Source organism: Phocoena sinus, chromosome 7 (genome assembly GCF_008692025.1).
Source record: "Phocoena sinus isolate mPhoSin1 chromosome 7, mPhoSin1.pri, whole genome shotgun sequence".
NCBI classification, from domain to species: domain Eukaryota; kingdom Metazoa; phylum Chordata; class Mammalia; order Artiodactyla; family Phocoenidae; genus Phocoena; species Phocoena sinus.
In genome coordinates this window covers 106,887,825-106,905,830 of record NC_045769.1, presented here as the reverse complement: position 1 = coordinate 106,905,830, position 18,006 = coordinate 106,887,825, and the positions used below count along the sequence as shown (strand labels likewise).

General features: G+C 42.0%; 1 protein-coding gene across 2 annotated transcripts in view; it reads right to left on the bottom strand.

Annotated features, from left to right (window-relative positions):
* CNTNAP5 (contactin associated protein family member 5) overlaps positions 1 to 18,006 on the bottom strand; it is an 876,608-nt gene that overhangs the window by 345,967 nt on the left and 512,635 nt on the right. For both annotated transcript variants that reach the window (XM_032637306.1, XM_032637307.1), the window contains exons 9-10: positions 10,859 to 11,008; positions 7,758 to 7,929 (exon numbers count right to left, since the gene is read on the bottom strand). In XM_032637306.1, the coding sequence (XP_032493197.1) occupies positions 7,758 to 7,929; positions 10,859 to 11,008 (322 nt within the window). The remainder of the gene's footprint in view (positions 1 to 7,757; positions 7,930 to 10,858; positions 11,009 to 18,006) is intronic.

Sequence of the window (18,006 nt, the reverse complement as noted above, 5' to 3'; positions counted from 1 at the left end):
GGACTGAGAGATCAGAAAAATCTGGCTTTGAACCTTGGCTCCACCAAATACCGAAAATGTGACCTTGGGCAGGTAACTGAACCTCCATAAGCACTAGAGGTCTTATTTCTTAAATAATAATAATGGAGCAAACCAATGGCTCTCAAATCTGAGTGTGCATTAGAATCACCTGGGGGGCTTGTGAAAACTCAGGCTGCCCCCACTTCCCCATGTTTGTGGTCCAGAGAGTATGGGTTGGGACCGGGGACTATGCAGTCATAACAAGTTGCCAGGTGACGCTGAGGGTGCTAGTCTGGGAACCACACTTTGAGGAGAACTTTGCGGACCTTGCAGAGCTGTACAGTGAATTGAATGAAATCATCCTGAGAGAATGTTTGCTCGGTAACTGTTGTATAAACTATAACCTTTCCCTGTCCTCCATGAAACAGATTCAGAATGATTACTAAAAACAGCAGAAGTGCTCTTGTGTGGATTTGGGCCCCATCCCATGAGTTAAGGAAGAACTCACCATATTGTAACATTTCTCACTTTGGAGTTAGAAGCTCACATTGCGGGGGCTGTGCCCTTACAGTGGCTTTTCTGGCACCCGGTGTACAAGTTTTCAACTGGAGAGAAAAATGAAAACACATGCATTGCCCTGCAATGTAAGCTTTTTTTTTTTTTTTTTTTTTTCGGTACGCGGGCCTCTCACTGCTGTGGCCTCTCCTGTTGCGGAGCACAGGCTCCAGACGCGCAGGCTCAGCGGCCATGGCTCACGAGCCCCGCCGCTCTGCGGCGTGTGGGATCTTCCCGGACCGGGACAGGAACCCGCGTCCCCTGCATCGGCAGGTGGACTCTCAACCACTGCGCCACCAGGGAAGCCCTAGTTCACTGTTTTGAACAAACTCTCAGACACAGCGTGGGTTTTTAGCGGAAGTCTGTTTCTTGGAGGTCATCCCACTGAACACTTCCCCACATTCCGTGTTTACAGCACTCCCAGCTCTGAACCAAGAAGGTAAGAATCCTGACCAAAGAGTTTAGCCGATGCTTTTCTTAAAAGAATGTGTGTTGGGAGAAAGGGAAATCATTATGGAGTGAGAAGCTACATTTCCTAAATTATTTGGCTGCAGGAAACTTAAAGCAGTTTTCCACATGGGATTCACTCATTGGAACAAGTAGATTGTTTAATTTTATTATGTTTTTAACTTTTTATTTTATATTGGAGTATAGCTGATTAACAATGTTGTGTTAGTTTCAGGTGTACAGCAAAGGCATTCAGTTACACATATACATGTATCTATTCTTTTTCAGATTCTCTTCCCGTTTAGTTTGTTACATAATATTGGGCAGAGTTGTTACAAATGAACTTATCTACAAAACAGAAACAGACTCACAAACTTAGAGAATGAATTTACCGTTACCAGGTGGGAAGGGATAGACTGGGAGTTCAGTATTGACGTGTACACACAGCTATATTTAAAATGGATAACCAAAAAGGACCTAATTTTAGAAAGTGTTAAGAGCAACACTGTCTCTACAGAAAGCAACAGCAAAGACCCCAGGAGCAGAGCCCCCGCTTTGGTACCTGTCTTTGCCACAATCCACAAAACTGTTATTTCCTTCTATGAAAAACCAGAGCTGCGTGATCTCCAGGGACCTTCCCCAATATCTTCACTCTATGAGGAAGGAACATAGGAAACGGGACTGTGACCAGGGAAACCTTTGCCACGCACCAGAAGACAAGGTGCAGTCTCTGTTCATCTTTAGGAAGGTTTGCAGGAATATTTTTTGGTGGGGGGAGTCACTCTTATTATAATGATACCACCCCCCTCCCACAAGGTGTGAGCTTAGTCTAGAAGGTAAAACCAAGCTCTGACTTTCAAAGGGACCAACAAGTAAAATAACTGCCTTCAAAATAACAAGAAAACAAGTAACATTTGTTGGCAGCAGCAGTGATTCTGAGACCCACCCTCCCTTCCACCCCAAATAGCCCTTCACTCAGACACCTCTGAGGATCTGACTGTTTTCGTTTATACTGTTCATAGTGGGAAGCAGGGGAAGAGCTGAGTGGCAAAGGCCAGGGAGGGAGATGGAATTCAGTTGCCCCCAGCAGTGTCCCTTGGACTGATTTCAACACCCTTGGAGAGGGACACTGAGACAGAGATGCTGGAACTCTCTAGAGACACTGTGAGACTCTTGCCAGGAGGGCAGCTGCTTGGGGGCCTAGTAGCAGCAGGACCCATCATTCCTCTCCCCCACACCTGGTCCCCTATTATACAGAATCCATGCAATCCCACTGTCTACAGGATTAGAAGCTTTAGGGCAGTGGTTCTCAAGGTCTGTCCCAGCAGCACCCTGGAATTGGTTAGAAAAGCAAATCCTCTGGCCCACCACAGTAAAATTCAGAAATTCTAGGGGTGGGGCCCAGCAATTTGGATTGTAACAGGCCCTCCTGGTGATTCTGATGCAAAAAGGCTGGAATTTGCCTGCAAAATTTAAGGAAGAATTCATTCCCAGGTTCATGTAAATTCAGGGTGTACACAGGCATGAACCTGGAAATGAGGACCACCTTAGATTGTGTGCCCTGGGAACATCACGTGCTTTCCTTACCCTCTCCAGGCCCAGAGAACCAATAGTTTAGGAGAATCCAGAGACCACAACCTTGGCACTGAAATTGATGCACATCTTCCTAATAGGTGGTGGTTGGTGCCTCAGAGAGTCAGCTCAAAGGGAACTCAAGGGAAGTCACTGAGCAACTGATCTGAGGGCACATGAGGTCTAGATAGACCGCCACACCAGAAACTACTGGGGATCCCTGGCTACAGTGGGGGCTGGCGAAACATCAGAGGGAGACCTGAGCTTCTCCTTTCCTCATGGAAACTGGAGATTCAGCAAACCTTTGGCTATAGGAATTCACATGGCGAACTCACTGAGTATCTACTCTTTACTGGACATACAACTGAGCGCCTGACTTCTTACACTCTCTCATTTAACTCTCAATGCGAAGGTAGGTTTTATTATCCTGGTTTTGCAAAAGAGGAAAGAGATAAAAAGGTTAAATCCTATGTGTCCTATTTCAAGCTGACAAGAAGCATACTGGGAATTAAACGTGCTCCAACACCTCTCAAATCCTCTGCCACCTGCGCTGGGATTGATGACTTTCTCCAGGTGCGACGCCCACTTCCCCTCACTGACTCATCAGCATCCCTGTTTGCCCCTCCCGGTTTGGCTTCACACCTTGGATCTTGTCTCCTATCGGAATGAAGTCTTAGACAGCATTTGGTGATTTGTTTCTTCTGCCCTGGGCTTTGAACCCTGAAGGATGGGATATGGCTCCTGGAATTAACTGCTTGGATCTTTCAACAAAAGCACTTCTTGACCTGGACCACCAAGAGTGGGACATCCTTATATCACTCAGACTTTGCCTGAGTAGAGTTCCCTAATATTCTGTAATAACCTAAATGAGAAAAGAGTTTGAAAAAGGATAGATATATGTATATGTATAACTGATTCACTTTGCTGTACACCTGAAACTAACACAACATTGTTAATCAACTATACTCCAATATAAATTAAAATTTTAAAAATATAAGCTATAAGGATACAGTGTAAAACATGGGGAATATAGCAAATATTTCATAATAACTATATATGGATTATAACCTTTAAAATTGTGAATCACTATATTGTACCGTTGAAACATATATAATATAAAAAAAGTCTATATGTTCAAAAAAGAAAAAAGAAAATAAAGACCTTGCCTGATATCACATACCATTTTGAATGCCTCTCTTTTAAATGGAATCTCATCAGGCACCTAAGGTTGACAAGGAATTTAATAGATGGCATATCCCTGAACAATTTTTATATGGTTGTGGGCGGAAGATGAGGTTACATATTCAGATCCACAGATACAAAATGACTGCCATTTCCAGGTCAGATCCTTCTGAGTAGATACTACAAGGGAGAGAACACTGGCAGTGTCTAACTCTGGATTGCAACTTCAGTCCTGTGACCATGGAAAAGTGAACATTATCTCCAGGTCTTAGTTTACCCCCTTGAAAAAATGGGGATATAAATGATTTCATACTCTCGTATCTTCTACAACTCTTACCACATTTTATTTTACTCAAGAATATACAATAAGACTGCCTCGTTCATTCACTAAATGCCTGTTTATGAGGTCAAATAAACCAGGGCGTGATTTTGCTCTAAGCATACTTTGTTCGATGATGATTGAGAATATCAAGCCTGGACTACTTTAAGCCCACGGGTTGCAAGAGATAAGTATAGCTCATGAAGAACCGTGTTTTTGGATGAGGAGAACATGAGACTGGAGATTCAGCCTGCAGAGGAGGGATGGTGGCTGCACATCATATTCTAGAGGTTTAAAGACTACTGAAGGGGCTTGGGGTCTGTCGGGTCCCAATGGTAACTCCTATGAGGGTTCTCCCAACCTGACCTTGGACTGTCAGGCACTGGACAGTCCTCCAATGGAGCCTCCTAAAGCCAGTGCTTTCCCTTCTGCCAGAGAAGTAGGCCAGCCCAGTTCCTCCACCTCCTTTCTTCCCTGAGGCCAGAAGCTTCAGAAAAGTGCCCATTACTGAGATGCAAATTGTTGGTTTAAATCCTTCAGTCCCTGAGAAGGAACTCTCCCAGCTTTACTCAAGACCTCAGCCATAAAAAAAGAATGAAATAGTGCCATTTGCAGCAACAGGGATGGTGAAGTAAGTCAGACAGAGAAAGACAAATATATGATATCGCTTTTACATGAAATCTAAAATAAGGATACAAATGAACTTATTTACCAAACAGAAACAGACTCACAGACAGAGAAAACAAATTTATGGTTACCAAAGGGGGAAGGTAGGCGGGAGGGATAAATTAGGAGTTTGGGATTAACAAACACACACTACTATATATAGAATAGATAACCAACAAGGACCTACTGTATAGTACGGGGAACTCTACTCAATATTCTGTAATAACCTAAATGGGAAAAAATTCTGAAAAATAATAGATACATGTATATATATAACTGAATCACTTTGCTGTACACCTGAAACTAACACAACATGGAAAATCAACTATACTCCAATATAAAATATAAATTTTTTTAAATAAAATAAAATGCAACTATACTCACAGTATGACATTTGAATATATTTTCATCAAAAACGCATAATAAAGAGATTTAAAAATCAAAATTCTTTTTGTATGTTTTCACAAAATTATTTTCTTCTAAGCATTGAAAGCTTGCTATTACAAATAAAATATAAAATAGGAATCATAGTTAATGAAAACCAAAATTTTTAATCAAAACGATTTAAATAAAACTAGTGTTTAATGTTTTAAAATATTCGTTGAATTTCATTAAACCTTACTAAATTTTTCTTAAAAAAATGCAGAAACCGAAAATAAACCACAGCCAGACTGTTCTCTACCCCCTTGTCTCCCGCCAAACCTTGCCCCCCCACCCCCGCCACCCCCGCCCCCGCAAGTGGCAAGCGCCTTGAAGGCAAAACTTCACACTTGTCCTTAAATCAGGTTCGTGTTGATTAACACATTAAAAATAAAATGCAAAACTCAGAAAGCACCTGCTTTTCTAACCCCAATTCCCACTCTCCACCAAATGTTAAATAGAAGTTCAAGAAATAATTAGTTAAGCAAAGCCTTTTACCAGTTTCCCTTCTGTTAAAGGCACTGTCTGGTAAATCAAGAAAAATGTCCCATTTACCCACTAAACTAAACACAATCCCTTATTATACAATTAACCAAAACACAATTGTATGTAATACAATTATACAGACTACAATTACACAAAAGTAATGATGCAGCATAGATGGCAATGGCGTCCATGTAATGGAAAAGAATGAGAGCTCCCTTGATTAGAAATTAACTTATCATGAGAGATCCCTATTGATAAATGTTCCCTCTACTGATCTACACTTTGCAAAAGGCTGTCTGGCTGATGAAGTCAGATGCTCCCTCCTCATCATTAATAAAGACTATAGGGTAGCAACCATTCCACACAGTGTCTTTTACTCTGAGGTCTCTAAACTAGCACAGTCTAATGAAGCATACATTTTATTACCCACTTTTCCAGCTGGCCAAATAGAAAAAAAATGAAGCAGGAGAGCCAGCAAGTCTGTGTGATTTGTTGACGATCCCATGTGGAGTGGTATTAATAGAGAAACATGCACATAAAGTTCCACAAAATTATATCAGTCATTCCAAGCATGAGAGGAGATTATGGTCTGCAGAGCTGATTTCTGTGTGATGCTCAGTACAGGCACCTGCTACTTCTCATCATCGCTCCCCTGCACTGGCCCTGTCACCTCACTACCTCTGGGCTGGTTCTTTTCCAATCCATTCTTCTCCCTTTTCCTGAGTACTCCTTTTACGAAGCAAATCGACTACCTTCCCTGAGTCCTCCTAGAGCATGAGGCTAAATGCTTTAGGCATGCAAAGTTCTTCCTTATTGGCTGTATTCACATCATGTGCTCTACTACCAAGACTTACCATCCCCACTGAGCTATATTTTGTGGAATCTAAAACACCATTCATTGTAAGACATGCCATTATTTTATATGCTCTGAAGAAAAGTAAATATTGCCAATTCAACTACTATAAATAATCAAATGCAAAATGCGCCCCAATATTAGAGATATTTAAATGAAAACTAAGTGTCTTGAGTGGACAAAACACTTGCAAGCCATGACCCTCCCCCCGTTTCTATGGTATTTCACATGCCATATCCTGCCAATATGCCTACAATACCATCACCCCCACTCCTCAGCCAAGCCTGCCCGTCCTTTAAAACTCAGCTCAACACCACTTCCTGAAAACCTTCCTGACCTCAGCTGCCACTGTCATATGTCCCACAAATAAGGGTGCACTTCCTGGTCATTGATAGCATTTTATAGAAATGTATATTTAAGTCCCTGATAAAACACAAACAGGGACTCTGTATCACCAACACACAGGCAAGCACATAACATGTATTCACCTATTCGGTAAATGGTATTTTGACTGGGGTGATTAGAATTGGAAGAAAGACGGAGGTTAAGTGCTAGAGAAGAAACATGGATCACGTGATTAACCTTGCTGAAAATTCAGAACCTCCTCCTCTTTTATTTTCTCTAGCGCGTCTTTGAATCTAGAAACTTCAAATAGAAGGGGAGCCAGAGCCCAGGAGAAATGAAGAGGGAAAGGGAGGTTTTGCTAGATGTGTAGGTTGGGGAATAAAGGTGCTGATTCTCTGTCCAGGGTCCGGTCTCCTCTGGGCCAAAGAAACAGAGGGTTAGGGGTGGTGACAGCAAAGATCAGGCCCCCAGGGCGTGACTGTAAAACTGGACTCTGTTATAGGAATCCGAGAGGGTTTGATTTTCATGTCGGTTTTAGAAAGGACACTCACTACAGTGAAGAATGAAATGGTTTAGGAGAGAAGCAATTCCTCCCTCCTTTTTGCTTCACTCTTAACTTCAAAGTAATCAAATGTTGTTTACACATAAAATTTTAATCCTTTCACAAATTTGTATTTTGATTTAATTTGCATATCCCATTTACTGCAAGTCGACATGAAGAGAGACTCAACTCATTTAAACCATTTTTCTCTGGGCCAGAAATCCTTTCAGAAATATTTTCCATTAGGCGACTCAATTATGTCTAATGTGGCTGATGTCAGGGGATTCGAATTTTGGTGAAAGAAGCTCATATTTAGAAGAGTGAAAATGGGAAGGTGGGTGGGAGAACAGAGGAGAAGAGACCATAATTACCTGTCTTTGATGCTACACAGATCAATGTGTAAATCACTAAAATTCCCCAGGGAACCTTGCTGAACTGAAATGAGGTCCTTGGGCTGGTTATCAATAAAGATGAGCCTCATGCAGCCTTGGAAAGCATTAATGGGATGTAAGCACTGGGAATCGGTGAGATTGTCAGGGCACCCTGTGGGACAGAGAAAAAAAAATAAAGAAGAATACTGAAATGATCAGTTATTGCTTTGGCGACCTATTGATAGAAGACCTTAAGGTCTAATTATTTCGGTGTTTTTTCATTCACAGCAGTGCACACATCTTTGTTGTAAATCCTAGCATTCTCAGAGAGGGGACAAAACTGGTACAAAATGGGGCATACTCAATCACTGTATAGAATAGAAAACAAAATGTGTTAAAGGGGATACCAATCCTATCGCATTCATCTTGTTCTTTTTTTTTTTTTTAAACTTCATTAGGAGATTAGAAGTCAGCAGCAACTTTATTAGGAGAATCAAACCCAGAGAGACTTCAGATAGTGGAATTATTAAAACCATGATATAAAATAAATATAGTTATTATACCTAAAGAAATAAACCCAGGGAATTAAAATATGTATCTCATTCTTATTTCTTTTCACCCTGTTCGTAAGCTATTTGCCCTTCTTTTGTGTGGTACACTTCACTCAGCCCAAGAAAGCAACATATCGTAACTACTGGGGAATTTCTGTCTTGAAACACTCTTTTAAATGCACACTTCAATTCCGAATTACACATTCAAAGAAAATTATGCTTTGGGTAACAATGGTAGCAGAGTAATTGTCTGGTTAATTGTCAGCATTATCAGGCTTGGTTCCTGAGAAATGTACACACAGGAAAATAGCTGGAATTTTGAAGTGATATGCAAAGCAAATCCAGATGCTAAAGGAACGAAGCGTTTAAATGCACATAGTTATAAGGCTGTAATCACATACCTGAAAGGTTAATGCCATACCTTTTTAAAGAGTGTTCTTTAAAAAAAAAAAAAAAAACAGGCACTACACTGATTGAGCATAGCTTGCAACCAGGGAATAACTACGCATTAGGACAGGTATAGAGCCGTGTACGTGCATGGTTGCTTGTGCTCTTTATAAACTCCATCCCAATGGTTTTAATAGGTTCAGAGCATATGGGGATGCATGCTTGAAAACATGGCAATAACCCATAAATAATTGGGAATTATTTCAACCATCTCTAATAGATAGTCACTGCTGGGCTGAAGCCCAGCAGTTGGTTAACGGCTCACAGGCACACTATAAAATGAAGAGAGATGCTACAACTTCTAATTGAAGCCATAGAGAGAATTTATGTAAGTTGACTATTATCACTCAAACTCATTTTTCACTTTCCTTAAGTTTATAGTCTACGTGTGGGGCATTCCCTTAAATACTGTTCAGATCCCAGAAAAATATTCCCTCCTCAGCCTGAAGCCCCGTTAAGACCCACGTCTAAAAACACTTCAACTGGGGGAGGGGAGTCATTTTGCCTTTGAGGCATTTCAGATGCTTAAGTCACATAATTAATTCAACGTCATTTTCCCCAGAAATAAATATAAGGTTGCTTTTCTCTGCTGTCTATGAAACACTGCATATGATGCAAAATTATACAGTCTGTGAAACGTATCTTTGGGGGCCACCAGACCTTTCTTCTGCAGTCTTTACATTCCTTTGCTGTCACTAGTGGCTCATGGAGAACACAGATTTGGGGTTGAATCCTGCTTCTACTACTCACACAAATTATTTCATCTCTGCAAACACAGGTCTTATTATCTGTAAACTGGGGTTAATATTACCTACCTCATAAGGATTCTGCATGAATTAAATGATGTAAGACATAAAATATTTACAGAGAATCAAAGTGTTCCCTTTTTAAAGGAATTTGTTATCTAGGCACATGTGGAGATTTGGAATGAAGGACAGAGGCTCTGGCCCTGAAATCAAACCACAAAGGAATCACTCCACACTGTTTCCCTCTCAGGACACCCGGATGTGTACACTGCATCTGTGCAAAGTACCTTTCGTATTTCAAAGCTTAACCTCATGTCATTGGTATGAGAGAAGTGATTTGCAAATTCTCTTTTAGAGACTGCACTTTATAACTTTACAGGATGCTTCTTTTTAGACCAGGCCTAGCTGAGACCCATATTTACAAAAGCTGACGCCAGTCTGTCCTTTCTAACGTAGAAAGCATGATGTTGTACATTTAACCTTGATCTCACTGAATTCTCCCAGAAATTCTGCTTTGTTTCCCAACGTCCTTGATAAGGAAGTTCAGGGACCATGAGTATGTTACTCGAGGTCACACAGCTACTGGAATTCATTACTCTTTACAGATTGTTTCTATAATACCAACAACTGGCTAAGTAATTAGATACGAATATTTTTAATGAAAAAATCCTTTAAAAAACTAAATAAAAGTATACATACATCTATAAAAATGAAGCAAATGCCTAATTATATATTTTTCCTCCTTACCAGTTTGCCCTTGTGTTTTCATCTTTGCAAAGTTTCCTAGCATTGGCAGGGGCAGCGTCTATACTGGCTGCTCTTTGTGAAGCTCCAAGTTCATGGGCTTCTAGGTCTTCCCCATTTTTAGCTGCCCCCCTCCATGGGCATGGCCTCCAGGGATGTGGGGAGCAGATGGATAGGGGGCTAAGAAAGCAAATCAGCAGAGAAATGACTGAGAAAGCTGAGGATGCTGGTCGTACCTTCCTACCTGGATTTTTTTTTTCTCTTGCAGGTACTGCTGACTATCGGTACACTTTCTCCAAGTTTTCAGCTGAGTTTCTCTTTTGGAATATGATCACAGAGTCTGGCATGGCAACAAAAATCTCCTTTGGATGTGTTATGTAACACCAGCTCTTACAGCTAGGTTTTTTTTTTTTCCTCAGCACCGACCTAGATAATTTATATTTGTACAGCTGTGGGAAAGTTTGCTTCTCATTTCTTTGGGCTTGAGGGCAGGTGTACGTGCGTGTGTGCTGGGAGAATGGTCAATTTGACACAGAAAGAATTGTCATAGTGAAATAACTGTCCACTGCATCCTCCCTCCTTTATTTTCAACCTCAAAAGCTGGGGAATTTACCTCCAAAGTAATAGCGATTTCCAGAATAAATCTGCATCCGGGTGGTGTCCTGAGCCGGGGATGCTGCATCATTATCCAGAGTGAGAGTGATGCGGTTCCTTCTGGCGTTGATGCTCACTGAATGCCACAAACCATCATTCAAGTCACTGCCTGCAAAAGAAACAGGAAGGGCAAGCGTAGGGATGAATGATTTGGGCAGGTGTGGAGAGAGCAGGGCTCGTTTCCTTGCCTGCGGTGGTCCTTGTACATTCTCAGAGTGGCCCCTCTCTTCATTTGGCGTAAAACAAATCCTCAGCTGCTTCCCAGGCATCTTTCTTTTTCTTTTTACCACTTCATTCTATTATTTTCCTTTTTTAAAAGGGGCTGAACCACTTCTGACATGTTTGGTTTGAAAACAAAAGGGCAAAACACAAATGTGTTTGTATACTACAAAGGTATAGAAAACATTTATTGACTTATTGATACAAAATGCAGAATAAAAAGTGGAAAAGGAAGAAAAAAAGAAAAATTCAAAATGTTCCCGGTGATTTTTAATCTCTGAGTGGTGGGGTTAAAGGCAATTTTAGTTTTCTCGCATTTTTCTACACGTGACATATTTCTTTTTTAGTGAAGAAAATAAACTGTTTTAGAGGCAAAAGTAGATGAGGAAAGCTAGATTCCAATGACATACCAGGCAGAGGAGTCTCCCGCTGAAAGGAGGTAACAGACTAGTTTAGTTCCAACCTTTTTCCTTAACTAATTATGTGACACTGAGTCACCTACCTTCACGGAGCTCTGGTTTTATCTTCTGTAAATACCATAATTCTTACTCTGTATTATTGGTAAGGGATCCATTGAGATCAGGCAGGAAAGTCCCCAGGTTGTGGGCATAGTGGGTGTTTATTAAAAGGCAATTTCTCTCTCGTTCTTTTGCCCCAGATGCCTTTGACTTGGACTGCACTGCCGACCTACCTTGTTGAGGAAAGTGTGCTGGGAATTACGCACCAGTGTTTTCACTCTTTCCTACAAAAAGTTTATCATCTTTTAAGGCTCTGTCTGTGCAAAGTGCCTGCTGAAGGAAACATGGTCGTATTACCCAGTCCAGTCACAAAGATTTGTTTGTAACCAGATCACAGAGCCCCCCCATGTCTTCGCTCAATAGACATGTGCCCTGCTATGGGCTGAGTTACCCTCCTTTTCTCATTGCCTCAGTTTCCTCCCCTGCAAAATGGGGAGAATGACTGTACTCACAGGATCTTGTGAGAATTATACCCATTAATATAGTAGGGCCTGTAGGACAGGTCATATCACATTGCAAGTAGAAATCATGCTCACTAAAGCAGAAGGACAGAACAGCAACCACAAAAATGCTCCCCTGCATTTGGGAGAAAGGATAGTCATATCATCTGGTCTCTATCCTGGGGTAACCCACAGTTAGATGGAAGAGACTTAGGCAAAGAGGCTTAAAATACTGTCCTTTGAGAATTTCAGGCTGGTGGCTTAGAGAAGCAAGCGAACAACAGCCCTGCTTGCAATTCGGGATGAACCAGTAACATGGGGGTAGAGAAGAAAGACCTAACTCCACATAAGGATCCTGAAAATACTTCATAGAGGAGGCGGTTTTTGAAAACGGCACAAGAGTTTCTCACTTTTAAAGAGTTCTGGGGGACAGAGAGCCTATACAGAGAAGCAAAGGTCTGGAATGAGAAACAGGACAGGGCAACAGGAAAGCAGGTGGGAAGAGTCTGGTCAGGGACCTCGTGTGCCAGGCTAATGAAGGCATTTCAACAATGTCCTCGGACAAAGGATTCTGGAGGGCACTTTACCCAAGCCAATTGTCTCAGAATCTCTGGCGATGGAGTCCCAGACATCTGCATTTTAAAAAAGCCCCCTTGATGATTCTGATGTGTAGCCAGGAATGAAATCACTGGTCTAGAAGTGATGAAATCACTGGGAGTCCAAGAGGGGACCATTGGCGTGGTGATGACTTGCCTGGAGCTGCACATTCAGAGACCCTGGTGGCCAAAAGTCGGGGCTGGGAGGAGGTGAGGCTGGAAACAGAATGACCAGGGTCTCAGCCAAAGTATTAGCAGTGAAAATGGAGAGGAAGGGGTGGATGAAGAGCTATTTCCAGAGCTCAAGGAGTTCAGTCTTGGTAGCGCCTACAGGGGGGCAGTCCCTGAGAAACCAGCTGGGAAGAAAGCCCTGACAATCAGACCAGAGGTCTGCAGGGCTCCTTAGAACAGCTACTGAAGAGCTCGTGCCCCTGAGCCATCTGATGGCAGGAGAAGCTGCCCCCGGGAAAGCACAGCACCAGGCTGGGGGCCCAGCTTCATTGCACCGGGGCAGCCGTGCTCCATCTGTTCAGAATGGCCCAGATGCAGGTCTTCCTGCGTTTCCTGCTAGCTCCCGCTCAGCCAGTGTTTGCTGTGGCCCTGAACATCTGCTTGGGGTGGAGAGGAGAATCCAGAAGCTACTCAGCCTGGAGGCCCTACTTTCCCCCAAAGGCCAGGGTCTGGGTCCCAGCAACAGGGATTCTGCTAATGAGGCAGAGGGTCTGTCAGGTGTTTCTTGGTGCTGAACATTTGACTTCTGTCAGGGGCATTTGGGGGTCATGGCCAACTGAGGTCTTTACTCCTTTTACTGTCATTTGCGTACTGATTTAAATACCTCTGCATAACAGATGAGACTGCATTTTCAGGTAAACTCTAGACTGGGCTGGAAGGAAGTCAGTAACTAGTTCAACACATAGGGTGAAAATAGCCCCTAAGGGCCCAGCTAGGCATCAGGAATACAGTAGGGAAGAAAGTACAGACGGAAGCCAGGGGGGAATGTGCCATCTAGCTAGAGACACATCACTGAGTCACTGTACAGAGGACACTGGCCCGAGGAAGAAGTCTACTCAGTATGAGGGGATCAGGGCTGGGGCTCAAGCTTATATGTTCTGACTTGGGGTCCCATCCCCTCCCCAGGCCACTATCCACATTTCTGTCTTTAAAAGCATCACTTAATAAGGGTTTGCTTGGTCAGTTGTTTGTTTTCTTTTTCTTTTTGTTTTTTCTTTCTGGTCTGCTTTTCCTTTTAATTCGATCTCTTTTGATCTTTTCCTACATGGTCCCTAGTCCCTGTAGGGAGAGCCTGTGTGAAATCTTATCTTTTAGAATTATTCGAACAGTAGTTCTTGCTGCTGACCACACAAAGGGGTTACCTGAGCAGATTTTGAAAAGACGGGCCCCTGGGCCCTACACCAGCTTAATTAAGACAGACCTCTGGGTGTGGCCACAGACCTTGGAAGTTTCAAAGACCCCCAGAACTTCAATTGCACAGCCCAGGTTGGGAACTAATCTGTGAGAGGTTTCAGAAGAGGAAGGAAAGAAGCTAAGAAAAATAAGACTGGCTCAGAGGAGCTGACCTGGGCATAGATTCCAAGGCAAGCGAACTGGCAGATCCCTCTCTAAAAATCTGCTTCTACCTGGGCTCTCTTTTTCCCTTCATGCTGTTAATGGATCCAAGATCACATCCCTGGAGCTTCTTCCAGAATTTTTGTTTTTTTTTTGCGGTACACGGGCCTCTCACAGCTGTGGCCTCTCCCGTCACAGTCTCCGGACGTGCAGGCTCAGCGGCCATGGCTCACTGGCCCAGCCGCTCCGCGGCATGTGGGATCTTCCCGGACCGGGGCACAAACCCGCATCCCCTGCATCGGCAGGCGGATTCTCAACCACTGTGCCACCAGGGAAGCCCCAGATTTATATTTTAAGAATGCTCTTTAAAAGGTACAGGTTTAAGTGCTATTAATTATTCACAAATTAGGGAAAATCAATTCCATCAGGTTGCTTTCCTTCAAAAACCTGAGATTAAGGAGCTCTGAAAAACTAGAAGTTCTCAATGAAAAGAACAGGAAGGCGTTACCTTTGAGGCCAGGAACACCTTCTTGGGGAAAAAACCTCTCGGGGTGAAAAAATACAGTACTGAGGACCACTTTGGGGTGCTAAGCACTCATACGATTGAAAAGCTGAGGCTGAAAATGTGGGACTTTGGTTCTGGAAAGATTATTGGATGACGACAAACATAAAATTTCTGAATTTGATGTGATATTAAATAATATTTGTCATCTCCCAGACTGGTAAAGAGTAAAAACCAATTATAGTCTCTGTTAGTGGATATAGAGGGAAACAGGCAATTTCAAAATTGGTAATTCTTTCTAGAAGGCAATATACCAACAAGTATCAAAAACCCTAAAAATATCATACCTCATCTCTACGAATTTTATTCTGAAGAAGTAATCCTAAAATAGTAACAGAGCTGCAAACAAGGTTTACGGTGAAGAGAGTTCATGACATCATTTTTAATAGCAAAAATTCACAACTACTAATATTTCCAATAAGGATAGGTTAGATAAATCAGATGCAGTGTATTCAATAACATGGAACATAATCCTGAACCTTTGTTTTTCTGTATGAATTTTAATATAATGCATCTAATGCCATGAAATAGACTGTGATGTTTCTATAGAGATTGTATTACATTTGTAATTTAACTTAGGGAGAAATGATATCTTTATAATGTTGAGTTATCCCATCCAAGAATGGGATATCTTTTTACATTTGTCCAAGTCTTATTCAGTGCCTTTCAGGGGTGTTTTAACATTTTTCTTGTATGGTTTTGCACATTTCCTGTCAAATGTATTCCAAGTATTTCACCTTCTTTGTCGTTATTGTAAATGAAATTTTCTCTACCATTAGTAGTAATAATAATAACGTGGAATATAATATAGTCATTAAAAATCATAATTCCAGGAATGATATGGATATCCTAAAAAAATGAAAAACAGTATGTGTGGTACAGTTCACATTTTGTTAAAAATAACTACAGCAGGGCTTCCCTGGTGGCGCAGTGGTTGAGAGTCCGCCTGCCGATGCAGGGGACACGGGTTCGTGCCCCGGTCCGGGAAGATCCCACATGCCGCGGAGCAGCTGGGCCGGTGAGCCATGGCTGCTGAGCCTGTGCTCCGCAACGGGAAAGGCCACAACAGTGAGAGGCCCGCGTACAGCAAAAAAAAAAAAAAAAAAAATAACTACAGCAATACTGGAACCATATTGAATGATAGAATCACAGATTCCTTTCTCTTATACAGAGTACTAGAATGTGCCAAGTTTCTAAAAAAGTGTGTGACGTTTATAATCATTTTTTCAAAACTAACAAACTGTTGAGGCTGAGATAAAGGACAGGGAAAGTTTTCATTCTTTTCCACTTCTTGCCCCCATTACTTAAAGTGGTTGCTTCCTGGTCCCAGAATTCAGCCTAAGGCATTAGTATAAAAGGTCTCTCACAGAGAGGGTTAAATAGGCTTAGAAGTTTTTCTTCATGGAAAAAAAAAAAAAAGACACTTTCCATCCTTGCAATTGAACTTGCAAATTGAAATGTGAAACACAGCCCAATTGTAAAAATAGCTAATAATACACTCTGCCAGTATTGAATATCTACAATGTGCCAGGCACTTTCAATATATAATTGAAAGTATATAATTATACTTTCCTAGTATATAATTTCAATATAGAATCCCTAGTTCTCACCATAGTCCTGGAGGCCAAGCTTTATAGTCCTCACGTTGTAGATGCTAAAACAGAAAATTGGCGAGGCTGCCCTGGGTCCTATGGCTACCACAGAGCCAGGATTCAAAGGGTCGGGCACCTAGGCTGCGCTCTCAGGCACGCAGGATGATCTGCTTCTGCTCTCCACACTTCCAAAGCTAGCCCTTCTCTGCTCCAGGAATTGCTCTGATGGCCAATTACCTCTGCAGAGTTCTATTTTCTGCTGTGGAATTCACATTTGCTTTTATTTACTTATATTTTTGAAATAGATTTATTGAGATAAAATTCACATACTGTACACTCCAACTATGTAAAATGCAGTTCAATGTTTTTCTGCATATTCACAGAGTTAGGCAGCAATCACAATTAATTTTAAAATGTCTGGAGCCCCCCAAAGAAATGCTGAAACCTTAGCTATCAGTCTCCAATCTCCCCAGGCCCCCACCTCCAGCTGTGCCAGCCACTCATCCACTTTCTGTCTCTGTGGATTTGCCGACTGAGGAGATTTCATATAGATGAAGTCATACATCATATTCCCTCTTGTGACTGGCTTCTTTTGCTTCACATAATGTTTTCAAGGTTCATCGTAGGTAGCAGCTTGTATCAGTCTATCTGTATGGCTGAATGTCTTTCCATTGTGTGGATAGACTACATTTTGTTTATCCTTTTGCCAGCTGATGGACACCTGGGTGGCTTCCACTTTGCAGGTATTATGAATAATGCTGCTATGAACATTCTTGTACAAATTTCTGTGTGGACCTATGTTTCCAGTTCTCTTAGATGTACACCTAGGAGTGGAATCGCTGAATCATATGGTAACTCCATAGTTAACCTTTTGAGGAACTGCCAGAGTGTTTCCAAAGTGGCTGCACCAGTTTCTATTCTCACAAGGCAACTTCCCCTTTGACAAGACTGAGTTCAAACTTTGGTCCTGTCCTTTCGTGGAACTTCTAGCTTCTAAGAAGGATTAAGGCACAATTCAAATTTTTTTTTTCTTAAAATGATGTCCGCTTAGGTCTGACCTTAGAATTCTCGCTTTTACTACTTTGATTTTATTTTTCTAGATAAATATCATTACCAACATCTCATGTGTTTTTTTTGTTTGTTTGTTTGTTTGTTTGTTTTTGCGGTACACGGGCCTCTCACTGTTGTGGCCTCTCCTGTTGAGGAGCACAGGCTCCGGACGCGCAGGCTCAGCGTCCATGGCTCACGGGCCCAGCCACTCCGCGGCATGTGGGATCCTCCCAGACCGGGGCATGAACCCATGTCCCCTGCATCGGCAGGCAGACTCTCAACCACTGTGCCACCAGGGAAGCCCCTCATGTGTTTTTTTAATACTTTTTATAATGGGACCTTTCCAATAATTTACGGTTCACATTTGATGAAATTGGCACTAAAAGCAGTTAAGCAATAAGCTGAAGGCCTAAACTTTTTTATAGGAGTAACATTTTCCCTTAAAGTAGAGTTTCTCAACTCTGGCACTGGGTGTTTTGGACTGGATAATCTTTTGTTGAGGGTGTGGTATTCTGTACTATGCTTCTTGTGTAGGATGGTTAGCAGCATCCCTGAATCCCTGGA